At 40.7% G+C, this 12,062-nt stretch overlaps 1 protein-coding gene across 2 annotated transcripts in view; it reads right to left on the bottom strand.

Moving 5' to 3' along the window:
- LOC139258749 (calcitonin gene-related peptide type 1 receptor-like) overlaps positions 1 to 12,062 on the bottom strand; it is a 126,366-nt gene that overhangs the window by 18,327 nt on the left and 95,977 nt on the right. For both annotated transcript variants that reach the window (XM_070874813.1, XM_070874814.1), the window contains exons 4-7: positions 8,698 to 8,814; positions 4,136 to 4,248; positions 3,924 to 4,015; positions 1,712 to 1,838 (exon numbers count right to left, since the gene is read on the bottom strand). In XM_070874813.1, coding sequence (XP_070730914.1) covers positions 1,712 to 1,838; positions 3,924 to 4,015; positions 4,136 to 4,248; positions 8,698 to 8,814 — 449 coding nt within the window. The remainder of the gene's footprint in view (positions 1 to 1,711; positions 1,839 to 3,923; positions 4,016 to 4,135; positions 4,249 to 8,697; positions 8,815 to 12,062) is intronic.

Raw genomic sequence — 12,062 nt, forward strand, 5'->3', positions numbered from 1 at the left:
CGTGGAAAAATTGATTATGCAATAGTAACTTTCAAAAGGGATTTGGACTTGAAAGGGAAACATTTGCAGGGCTCTGGGGATAAAGCAGAGGGAGTGGGACTAATCAGATAAGCTCTTTCAAAGAGTCACAGTGGCATGATGGGCTGAATGGCCCCTTGTTGTGCTGTATGATTCTATCATTCTGTGAGATCCAGCTTACAAACACATTTATCTAATTTGAAATTGCTAATTTCAGATTGGAACAACAAGATGAACATTGTGAAAGGTATACAATACTCAGTAAACATTCACTTATGAAGAGAACATTATTTTTAGAAGGGAATCTTATCCATCAGCAATATGTACTAATTTTCATACTATAATTAAAAAATCTTTAGTTGGTTGAAAATGCATTTGAAAAATATTTTTAATGAGGCAATCCACAAAAGGAGCTAGATATTAAATGTTTTTTTTACCTCGAGGAGTAACTATAGGTTTGCTTCAAGAATAGTTAGTAGTGTATTCATTCACTGTTTTATCTGGTTAAAAATTGATTAAAAGTTGTAGGGATATTTACAGATATAAAATCATCTACAACTTCTATTCCATTAGTGGTAGGGAGTATTATCTGTGGAATACAACTGTTAGTTGTGTAGATTATAATATTAGATTAATATCCTAGAGCTTTTCTTGAATTATCGTCAGGGATCAGAGAACATTCTTTTTTTTAAACAGATATTTTTCATCATATAAATTGTACCAGTGATTATTCAGGTTCATGAAATTCAACAACTGTGGAAGATTTACAGCAATACAGATCATACACTGTCAGTCAGAAAGAGACGATTTGGCACTAAAAAGGGTTTTTTCTCATTTGATACTTTATGTTCGAAGGTGTCACCAGATTTTTCTATTTGACTTGTCAGCTAATTGGGACTTTCTGTTTGTTATCTACATACTCACTCAGGAAAGGAGCTGAGTTTCAGAGCTGTCACCAGTGGGAATGGGATGGGAGCAGGCCGACAATGGCAGTTCACCACTTACTCCCCCGTTTCCGCTGCCATCTGGCCCACTTCCATTTTGCAGTGGAAAACAAGCAAGCCCTGCTTCTGCACGAAACAGGTGGGAGCTTCCTTAAATATTCAAATTGGGGTCTTCCCTGGTTGTAGAGCCCTGATGCACACACTCTGCCCGCTGGTACTTGTGTTGAGTGGTCTAACCAGCAGTCCTTAAAGGATACTGCTCAAAAACTGGTAAATTTAAGATTTGTAAATTATTTTTGTGGGATGGGGAAAATCAGCATTAATGCTCCTTCTAGCCTCACGAAAACCATTCTCCATGATGCATGACCCTCCATAGTCCTCCTCCAGAATTCCCCCCACCCCATTTACCGACCTATAGCAGTTGGACACCATGATGGAGCCTGGATATCTGTTCCTCAACAATCAGTGAGCAGCACAAAATATGTGAGTAGCTCGCTGATGGTTTGGAAACGTGGTCCAACCGTGAAAACTTTACGGTCTACCATCCACCCAATGGCATCAATCTCCTGAAAATCAACCCTTTAATCTTCCCCTTAGGCACTAATGCCTTGTCAAAAGGCTTAAGGATTGAATGTTGTATATAGTTGCCCTATAAGCACTTTGTCAGATGTCCCTTTCTCCCAGTTGTTAAATTCTTCTCTACACCAGGTATTACTGCAGTTCACAGCAATTATCAGATGAATACTCACTGGATTACTTGCAACAAGTTTCTGATTATTTGCCACAGCTGTTAGCCAGATGATGGTGATGATGGAATTACAAACAAATGAGAAAAATAGATTTTTATGAAGCGTTATCCTCTGGCAACTTAAACTCCTATAAAAGAAAGGAAATAAATTGCTTTATGTTGGTATTAAAGAACTCATCTCAAACATTGTCATTGTTCTATGAATGTAACATTAAAATTAAATTGCTCATACCTTGCATTGCATTCAGACTAACTGCAGCCTATCTATATCTGTCAGCTTCTACAATCCAGCCTATGTTGATTTTAACATTGAAAGGACCAAACTATCCTTTTCAATTCCAGCCAGAACACCACACCCTAACCTCTGATTGTATCCCCTGTCCCAGTTGCTTGTTCATGTTGAATCTATTGGTATGCAGCCTCAGTGTTGTGTTTTCCCCTATGCTGAAGATCAATCCTGTATCCTATTTATCACCCAGATCACTTATTGCCACATCCCCGATAACTCCTGCCCCTGGCCTAACCACGCCCCATTGCTGCTGGAGCATTTATCTATGCCTTTGTCACCTTTTGCCTTGACTTTGTCACCATATATAAATTCCAACTCATCCAAAACCCTACACCTACATTCTATCCCACACTAAACCCTCCGTCAATCTTCATTGGTTCCTTGCCCCCCTTGCACTGAATTCAAAATTTGTGTCCTCATCTTTAAATCTCTCCATGACCTTTTCTCTACCTCCCTCTACAACCATCTCCAGCCAATATTTTATATCAATAAGGCACTCTGTGAATTGTGCATAAAATACAGTTTAAAGACTGGAACAAAATATTAACAGTAAAAATATATTAATTCAAGCTCTATTCGTCAAACTCACAGGTTCACCTTATTGAGGGTTAAGCTCATTTAATGGCTATAAAAAGGTTACCTAGGAGCTTGCTACAATGGCCGTTTGCAATAACAGAGGCTGTAATAATGAGGTAATTAGCAGAATTTTGCAGCAGCAAGCATTTATAGTGCTGTGATAGCGCCTCTTTCCTTCAACGCTGTTCTTCAAAGGATCTAAGTCATTGTCCGGAAACATTTTTTGTTTATACTTTCAACAGAAAACAAATCAGTTTCATAAGTGACTGTCAGAATTTTACAAATGGTTTTCTGTTACGTTTCCTCTGTAAATCTAGTTTAAGGAAATGGTGTCCCCAGATAGATCTAAGATAAACATCATTGTTTTCAATGGGAGTGAATAGTGACCTCTGACTCTTCATTGAGATGAGATTATTTAAAAAATAAATGTGGGGCCTTGGCCTGTCATTTTTTCCCATATATATTTTTTTTAATTATGACTAGTGCAAAGTCTTAACACTCTTCAGTGCCCATCTTTAATAATACCCATGTAAACTCAGCCAGATGTTTTATATTTTAGTTCATTTTCCCATTTCTTCTGTCAGACTGACTGCAGCACTGTTGTCAAGTAGCTATGGCGTAATTTATGTTTCACTTACTGTAGCTGACAATTAAAGATGTACTGCAGCATTTCTGACTATTTACAGGTCTTGAACAGCAATTCAGAGTCATTACAAAGCTTAACAGTAAACCATTCTGTAGGGACCATGAAGGAACAAACTGGCAATCTTTTCATGCAGTAGTATTAATTACTGTCAATATTGATATATAAGTCATATAATCATACATTAAGGATAAAACTAATATTTTTAAATATTACTAATATTTAGTTTCTAGGACTAGGGTAAACGTTTGCTACAATGGTCGTTTGGAATAACAGAGTCTGCAATAATGAGGTTTCAAGCAGAATTTTGCAGCAGCAAGCATTTATCGTGTTGTGATTGTGTCTGTTCGCTTCAGTGTTGTGGATCACTAAGGGATCTAAGTCATTGTCTGAAAACATTTTTTGTTTCTAGTCAAAACTAACCTGCATTGTACATAAGGTTGATACTTAAATAACTGTAAAATAAGAAAATGACATGTACTGGATATTATGCTACATAAAAAAACAGTTTTATATTTGAATACTACCTGTATCACGATATTAGCTGACCCTGTGCTTTAGCAATGTATAAACTAGTTGGCTAGTTAAACTGATTCTGTCATTTTAACACATCATAGTATTGTGTGTTCTGACTTCAACATCGATAAATATCCATATTAAGCCTCTTTTGCCAGTAACATGAACAACTAACTGTACAATACTTACTTGAAATGAAAGAATATGCCAAGAGAAATCAGCAATGAAGCCATTGACAATCCATGCCCAATCACAGCCAAATACAATAAGTTCAATGCTGTCTATTTTGGGGGAAAAACAAGAATTTTTAATTATTGATTATTGATTAGGAATAAGATCAGCTGCTTTTTATTCTCCAGTTGTACCTTTACAAAGTAACAAATTGGAGCTAGAAATTATACCTTTAGTTTTTCCTTTGTATGTGCATTACACTGAGTGTAGTTTGTCCATGTTCTGTTACTGATTGGGTGTCGAAACCATTTTCCACTTTCATCACAAATCTTTATTGCTTTTTCTATTTGAAAAACAGACAGAATAAATATCTCCCAATAAAGTAAGAAAGATCAGACAAAAACTTTCCACTGGGTTACATTGCATGAAAATGGAATTTTACCAGGATGGAGCGCTGGAAACTAATTTTAATCAGCATGCAACACTGCAGTACGAGGGAATGTTTACAGGTATAATGTGCATGTACAGTTTGCTACAATCAACTTACGGCTTGTAAAAATAAGTTACATCCACATTTGTTCTTTCCACCTGCAGTATACCTCATTGACACAGAGGGACTTCCATTAATTATCCAACAATGAATGACCTGAAGTCACAGATTAAATGTCTTAGCCTGTGTTGTAGACTATTCATAAAAATTGAAAATGAGCTGATCTAAATGAGCTAAATGGATATGATTTTCCCAATTTTCTATCGGGTACCTAATAATAAATAATGTTACAATACTTGCATTTATAAAAACCCTTCTCATGTTGAAATGTATCATCGCACTTCACTAAATTAATTACTTTTGAAGTGCAGTATATAGGCAATCTGTTATTATGTAAATAGTTAATTAAATGCTTTTTCCTTGGTTTGTATTCGTTTTACAGATAGTTCCATTCAGATTTCTCACCCTTTAAAAGAGCAATTTCTCCTAAGTTTCAAAGGTGATTTTCCAATAAAAATGATTTCTTGCTGGCAAATGAAATTTACCGTTAAGAGGATCACCAATAATACATTACAATTACAATAAAGACCACAATTTTACAAGCAAATTCATGGCACTATTCTAGTACTCAAATTATTATCAAGCCCAAATTGTGCTCCTTACATAATCGGGAATGGTATGGTCATCCGGTCTTTCTCTGCCCAACATTACTGCAAGTGTATCTCATGCTAACTGAAGATTCTGGGTTGCATTGCTATCTCTGTTAGAGACCTATTTAATGTTACTCATTAGGAGTGAAATCAATGCCTGTAGCAACAATTCAACCCTGGCTTACAATTTTTAACATGCAGAATGTTCACCATTATACAGGTTTTGCTGTAATATTAAAAGAACTGTGTTATAATCAAGATGAAGTCTAACACGCAAATAACTAGCAAAATGTACTTAAATAAAATAACCACAATCAATCTGTAGGATTTCCTTAACTCGGATAAACCTTCAAGAATGTGATCACGAAAATACGTGAGACCCAGGATAAAATACTCGGAATGATTTAGTAGCATTTGAATTTGATATTAGTCATCTGAATTTATAACTATGCTCAAAGATATAGTGCAGCAGTGTTGAATTCAAAGACCTGAGAGTTGCTTTGATGCAAATGAAAGACATTAGGGCCATCTTCCCATTCTCCTTTAGTTTCATAATAAGATTTAATCTATAAAGGAACTTTGACCTTACTACAGTAAGCAGAATCTGTCACATTAAGTAATATACTGTGCCCCATCTTCTCAAAAGTCAACACAGATTTGGAAATTGTGTCCCTGATCATTTTTTAATTGATTTTTGAGTATCATTCAAAATAACAAAATAGTGTGTTTCTCTTTTTGGAGATGAGTTTGAATTGGAATTTTGGCGAGAATTCATAAATGCTATCTCCTTTAATGTTATTGAACGTACTTGCCCAGTGAGAGTAATACAGGCAATGCACCAGTTCTACAATCATGGGATTGGCTTTAATCATTGCCGCAATAGCTATGCCTATAAGTATTCAGGATGAGATTTGTCAGCGTAGCACTATTTGTGCATTGAAATATTAAAGAAATTGGATCACTTCCTATGGTGCACATTTCCTTGCTCCTCCAATTTCAATGCAATGTGTAAAAAATACCTTGTAGCAGACTAAGGTGGCAACTGAGCCTGGATGTATATACATATGAATTATTCAGGCTTATAATGTGGTATTTAATAACATGAAAAATGCACTTTATTTCAGGTACTTTATGTGAAATGAGGGCAAAAGCACCAACACCTTGCATTTATATAACACTGTTAACATAATAAAAACATCCCAACGCACTTCACATGAGCATTATCAAACAAAATTTCACATAGAGCAAAATAAAGATATTAAAAATGGTGATCAAAAGCTTGGTCAAAGAGGTAGGTTTTAAGGATCGACATAAAGGAGGAGAAAGAGGTAGAGAAGCAGAAAGGTCGAGGAAGGGAATGCCAAAGCTTCGGGCCTAGACAGCTGAAGACATCTGGTGGAGTGTTAAAGATCGGGGATGCGCAAGAGACCAGAATTGGAGGAGCGCAAAGATCTTAGAAGGTCATGGAGACAGGCAGTGCTAATATTCTGTACATTACACTGCTCTAAAAGATATTTGCTCACTAAAGGGTTTAATGTGCTCGTAGCACACTGATTCTACATTAACAACAACAACATGAATTTAAATGAGTGTTCACTTGAAAGAGAGACACAAGTTTACTCAGGATAGGTCTGTTATGACTATGACAAAGTATTCTCCAAGAGGTAGCAACAACTGTGGTGACGGGAGGAGTTGGAAAGTTGTAAGACTCCTGGACTGAGTGCAGTTTGTCGAATTTTGCGATTGGAGGCCAGTCAGCTTACTGGCCTGACTCCTGACCTAAATTTTCCATGTGCAAAGGAGTCTAAGGGAATGTCGAGGTAGACCTAATATTGCAAAATTCTCACAGCCCTAACCCTGTGCCACAACCGCAGGTGGCCTGTGCCACAGGCATGTGCATACACAATTTTTGTTAATCACAGAATTAGGGATTATAAGTCAAATTCAGGTCAGCAATGCAGCTGTGGATTATTCAAATTTGGCCAAATATGCAGGGAGCAACAAGATCCTGAAACGACCACTTCACAGATGTGCCCCTGGAGACCATTGTGGATAGTGTGAGACAAAGGGGCCAAAATTGCCCACTGCTGGAAACTGGACGCACGCACCCCATTTCTAGTGTTTTTACTGCTGTGGTGGATGAGGTGACCTCTTGAGTGAAATTCCATTCTTTGGCTTTTTTTCAGCAGACCGGAAGTCTCTCATAATGGAGACGGTTATGTGGCGGTAAGCACACTAGAAGGGCGGAAGTTAGAGGGGGGGTATAGTGTCCGTCGCTGTCAGTCATCAGCATAGTGCTGATGATGTCATCATGGCACCATGTCACTACGGTTCTCCCCTTCACTTAAAGGGGAGAGCCTGTGTGATTTTTAAAGTTTGGTCCACTGGGCCACCAGGGAGGCTTTCAGCCGGGCTAGCAGCCTGGCACCCAAGAAGGGGTGCCAGGCTACCTGTTGGTGGCCCGGCCGAACCTGGGGGCATAATTGTCGGCCTGACATGGCAGTCGGCTGACAAAAAATAAAACATGGCAGCAGTGGCAGTGAGTCCTCCCCTTTAATGGGAGATGCACCACCATTTCAGAAGGCCACAGCCTTACTGAACCATCTGAAAAAAGTAGCTTTTGTCACCTCCCGGCGGGAGGAAGATTTTCTCGGTGGAATTTCACCATCGGCGGGGGGGGGGGGGACATGATGCACTTAGCACGGATCGGCAGCAGCGGAGCGGTGGGGGGGGGGGAGCAGGTCACCACCGGGATACCGCAGGAGCGGAATTTTGATAATGGTGGCCATTACACAAAAGGTCGGCGGTCATTGCACTCCACGGCATGACCGCCAATTTCTGGTGGTAACAGGCTTAAGGAAAGGGGCAATGTCAGCTGTAAAGTGTCCTCTCATGTTGGAAGGGGGTCCCACTAATAAATGGGTCAACTAATTTTTCTGGCTCGAAAATTGTGACAGAATCCACATCCCCCAGTTTGCCAACTTAAAATTGATCCTCCTGGATTGCCAAACATTGCAACATATAAGATGCTGAAGGGGATTGACAGGGTAGATGCTGTAAGATCATTTCCCCTAGCTGGAGTGACTAGAACAATGGGGCATAGTCTCAGGTTGGGGGGTCGGCCATTTAAGACTGAGATGAGGAGGAATTTCTTCACTCAGAGGGTTGTAAATCTATGGAATTCTCTATACCAAAAGGCTGTGGAAGCTGAGTCTATTCAATGCTGAGATAGATAGATTTCTGGGGGAATCGAGGGATAAGGGGACCGGGCGGGAAAGTGGAGCTGAGGTCAAAGGTCAACCATAATCTTATTGCATGGCGGAGCCGTTTCGCAGGGCCGTTTGGCCTACTCCCACTCTAAATTCTTATGTTCTTATTTTCGTATCATTTGGCCTTTCCCATGATCCATCCACCAATTTAAATATATTTAAATAAGGGCCAACATGTTGCAGCTCCAAATTTACTATGTTCATGCTTGCCACGTACTAGGAATAAGTTAGAATGGGAAATATAAGGTGCAGCTGTCACCGAGATCAGCTAAGGCTAGCGGAGGTGCCTTTATCTTTTGAGCTCAGTCTTTGAACTGAAGATTGGTGAAAGATCGTGATGGCGATTACTGCAGCTAGGAATGATGAAGTAATATTTTCCGTACCTGATGGATCGAAGTCTTGGAAATAGTCTGGGCAATGCTGGACAGCCACTGTCCCTGGAGGGGTATCCTCCCAGCACAGCCACCCGTCCCAGGTCCTGTTACAGGCAATGCTTGTCTCTGATGAAAGAAAGGCATGTTTGAAATGCTGTAATAAATACGAGAGAATGTTTGTAATGCATTGAGATAATTGGCTGGCAATTTTTTCCTAACAGTAGTATTGAGACAAATATCATTCTTTTCTTTTTGAAAAAAAATAATGTCTTCATGAAAATGTGTTTTGCTAAGCTTTGATATTTTACATAAAATTACATAGATTTCTACAGCACAGAAACAGGCCATTCAGCCCAACAGGTCTATGCCGGTGTTTACGCTCCACATGAGCCTCCTCCCACCTTATTTCATCTCACCCTATCAACATATCCTATTCCTTTTTCGTTCATATACTTATCTAGCTTCCCCTTAACAAACACAAGGGCAATTTTTGGTGGTCTTGTGGCCATGTGACAGAACTTACCCTATGATGTGTTGGTGGATGTCACATTGAGATGTGTTTATGACAAAATGGCTCATGGCTTTCCTGGTTGTTTTTTCTTTACAAACAAAAAAAATGTTTGCATAAATCCCTCATAAGAGTAAATAAGGAGAAACTGCTTCCACTGGCAGGAGATCAGTAACCAGAGGATACATTTTTAAGATAATTAGCAAAATAACCAGATGGGCAACGAGGAGAACATTTTTTATGCACCGACTTTTTGCAATCTGGAATACACTACCTGAAAAACTGGTGGAAGCAGATTCAATAGTAACTTTTAAAAGGGAATTGGATACATACTTGAAAAGGAAAAGTTTGCAGGGCGATGGGGAAAGGGCAGGGAAGTGGGACTAATTGGATAGCTTTTTCAAAGATTGAATGGCCTCCTTCTGTGCTGTATGATTCTATGATTCGAACATTTTTTTACAAGTATGAGAATTAAGTATCCTTGCACCACTTCATCAATCAACGTCAAGATAAGGCAATGCACAAACATGCCTTTCCCATTATTTCTCACTGCCATCAGCAATTCGAAACAACAACAACAACAACAATAACTTTTATTTATATAACACCTTTAACATAGTGAAACATCCCAAGGTGCTTCACATGAGTATTATGAGAAAAAATATTTGACACCGAGCCACATAAGGAGAAATTAGGGCACATGACCAAAAGCTTGGTCAAAGAGGTAGGTTTTAAGGAGTGACATGAAGGAGGAAAGAGAGGTTGAGAGGCGGGGAGGTTTAGGCAGGGAAATCCAGAGCTTAGGGCCTCAGTAACAGAAGGCAAGGCCGCCAATGGTTGAGCGATTATAATCAGGGATGCTCAAGACAGCATATTTAATAAATATCTTCATGCTAACCATCGGAATGCTGAGGTGAAAAATGTTGTAAATAAATTGATTTTCAAAATCTGTTTTCGGTTTCTAACTGTTTGGAGGCAGAGTCCTAATTTCTATGGTCATCTGTGGAAAGGGAAAACGAGTCAGGATACTTGGCCCAAAAAACCGTCTGTTAAATTTGCTGACAAGAGGCCTGGCACAATTACAGACCAACATGTAGCGAAACACAATAGCAAAAAACGCAAAAATAATCCCATTCAGCATACACATGCTCACTGCAGTTCTTGTAAAAATGGTAACCAGTATCATTAATGCTAATAAAACACCAAGTAAAGACAATATAAATCATCTAATCAGTAAAATATAAATCGCTTATTCACTAAAATATAAATTGCCTATTCACTAAAAGAATAAATATTTAATTAATATTTGAAAGAATAAAATGTATTTATATTTTAAAGAGAATAAAATCATTTTGCTGAGTTCTGATGTAAGGTTCATACCCAAGACATCATAGCATGTCTTTTATCTTTTCAGATGTTGACTGATCTAATCTGTTTTCCCAGAATTTTCTGGTTTTATTTCTGATTTCCAGCATTTGCAGTTTTCCCTTCTTATTGTCGGAACACAGGGGCCAAGTTTCGGCCTGAGTTGCTCCTGTTTTTTTGGAGCAACTGGTTTAGAATGGAGTATCTTAGGAATTGCAATTCTCGGCATTTAGTTGCTCCAGTTCTAGTCAGTTCGAACAGTTTCAGTTTGGAACAGATTTATTTTTCAAAAGGGGGCGTGTCCGGCCACTTACGCCCGTTTTGAAAGTTTAGGCAGTGGAAACTTACTCCAAACTAACTTAGAATGGAGTAAGTGTAGATTTTTGTACGCTCAGAAAAACCTTGTCTACACTTAGAAAATCAGGCATAGGTTACAAATCAGGTGTAGGGAATGGCGGGGGGTGCGGTTTAAAGGGAAGTTTACAAACATTAAACATTTCAGTTTTACAAATAAAGAGCCATTATCAATAATAAATGATAAATACATCAATAAATCAACTTAAATCAACCAATAAATCAATCAAAAAAAATTAATAAAAAATTTTTAAAAATTTAAAAATGAATAAATAAAACATTTTCTACTTCCGAATGCAGCATCAGGAGCCTCCAACAGTGTGCTGGGGTGCCCCGCCCCCCGCCCCCCAAGTGTGTCTCTGTCAGTGTCTCTATCTCTCTGTCTGTCTGAGTGTGTCTCTCTCATTCTCTGTCTGTCAGGGGGGGGGGGAGGGAGAGGGGGGAGTGAGGGAGGGGGAGGAGGGAGGGAGGGAGAGGAGGGGGAGAGGGAGGGAGGGAGAGGAGGGGAAGAGGGAGGGAGGGAGAGGAGGGGGAGAAAGAGGGAGGGAGAGGGTGGGACGGAATGAAGGGAGAGGAGGGGGAGAGGGAGGGAGGGGGAGAGGGAGGGAGAGGAGGAAGGAAGGGAGGGGAGTGAGGGAGGGGAGTGAGGGAGGGGGCGGAGGAAGTGAAGGGAGGGAGGGAGAGAAGGGGGGGTGTGGGGAGAGATGAGAGGGAGGCTGAATGGGCTGGGCCCGGCCCAGCCGGGCCCAAGACTTCCGGCCCAGCGCCGGATTTACAGGTAGGTGGCCAGGGGTCGCGTCGGGGGGGTGGGTCGGGTCCGGGGGGGGTCGGGTCCGGCAGTGGGGTGGTCGGGTCCAGCGGGGGTGGGGTGTCGGGTTCGGTCCAGGGGCGGGAGGGGGGGGTAGTGGGAGTTGGAGTCAGGTCGGGTCGGGCCCGGTCTGGGGGTGGGGGGGAGGGAGCAGGGTTCGGGTCCAGTCCGGGGGCGGGGGGGGATTTGGGTCCGAGGTTGGATCAGGTCCGGGGGCGGGGGATTTGGGGAGCGGGGGTCGGGTCCGGTCCAGGGGCGGGGGGTGGTGTTGGGGAGCGGGGGTCATGTCCGGTCCGGGGGTGGGGTGGAGCGGGAGTCGAGTCGGGTCGGGTCGGGTCC

This window comes from Pristiophorus japonicus, chromosome 3 (assembly GCF_044704955.1).
Source record: "Pristiophorus japonicus isolate sPriJap1 chromosome 3, sPriJap1.hap1, whole genome shotgun sequence".
In the NCBI taxonomy this organism is placed as follows: Eukaryota; Metazoa; Chordata; class Chondrichthyes; family Pristiophoridae; genus Pristiophorus; species Pristiophorus japonicus.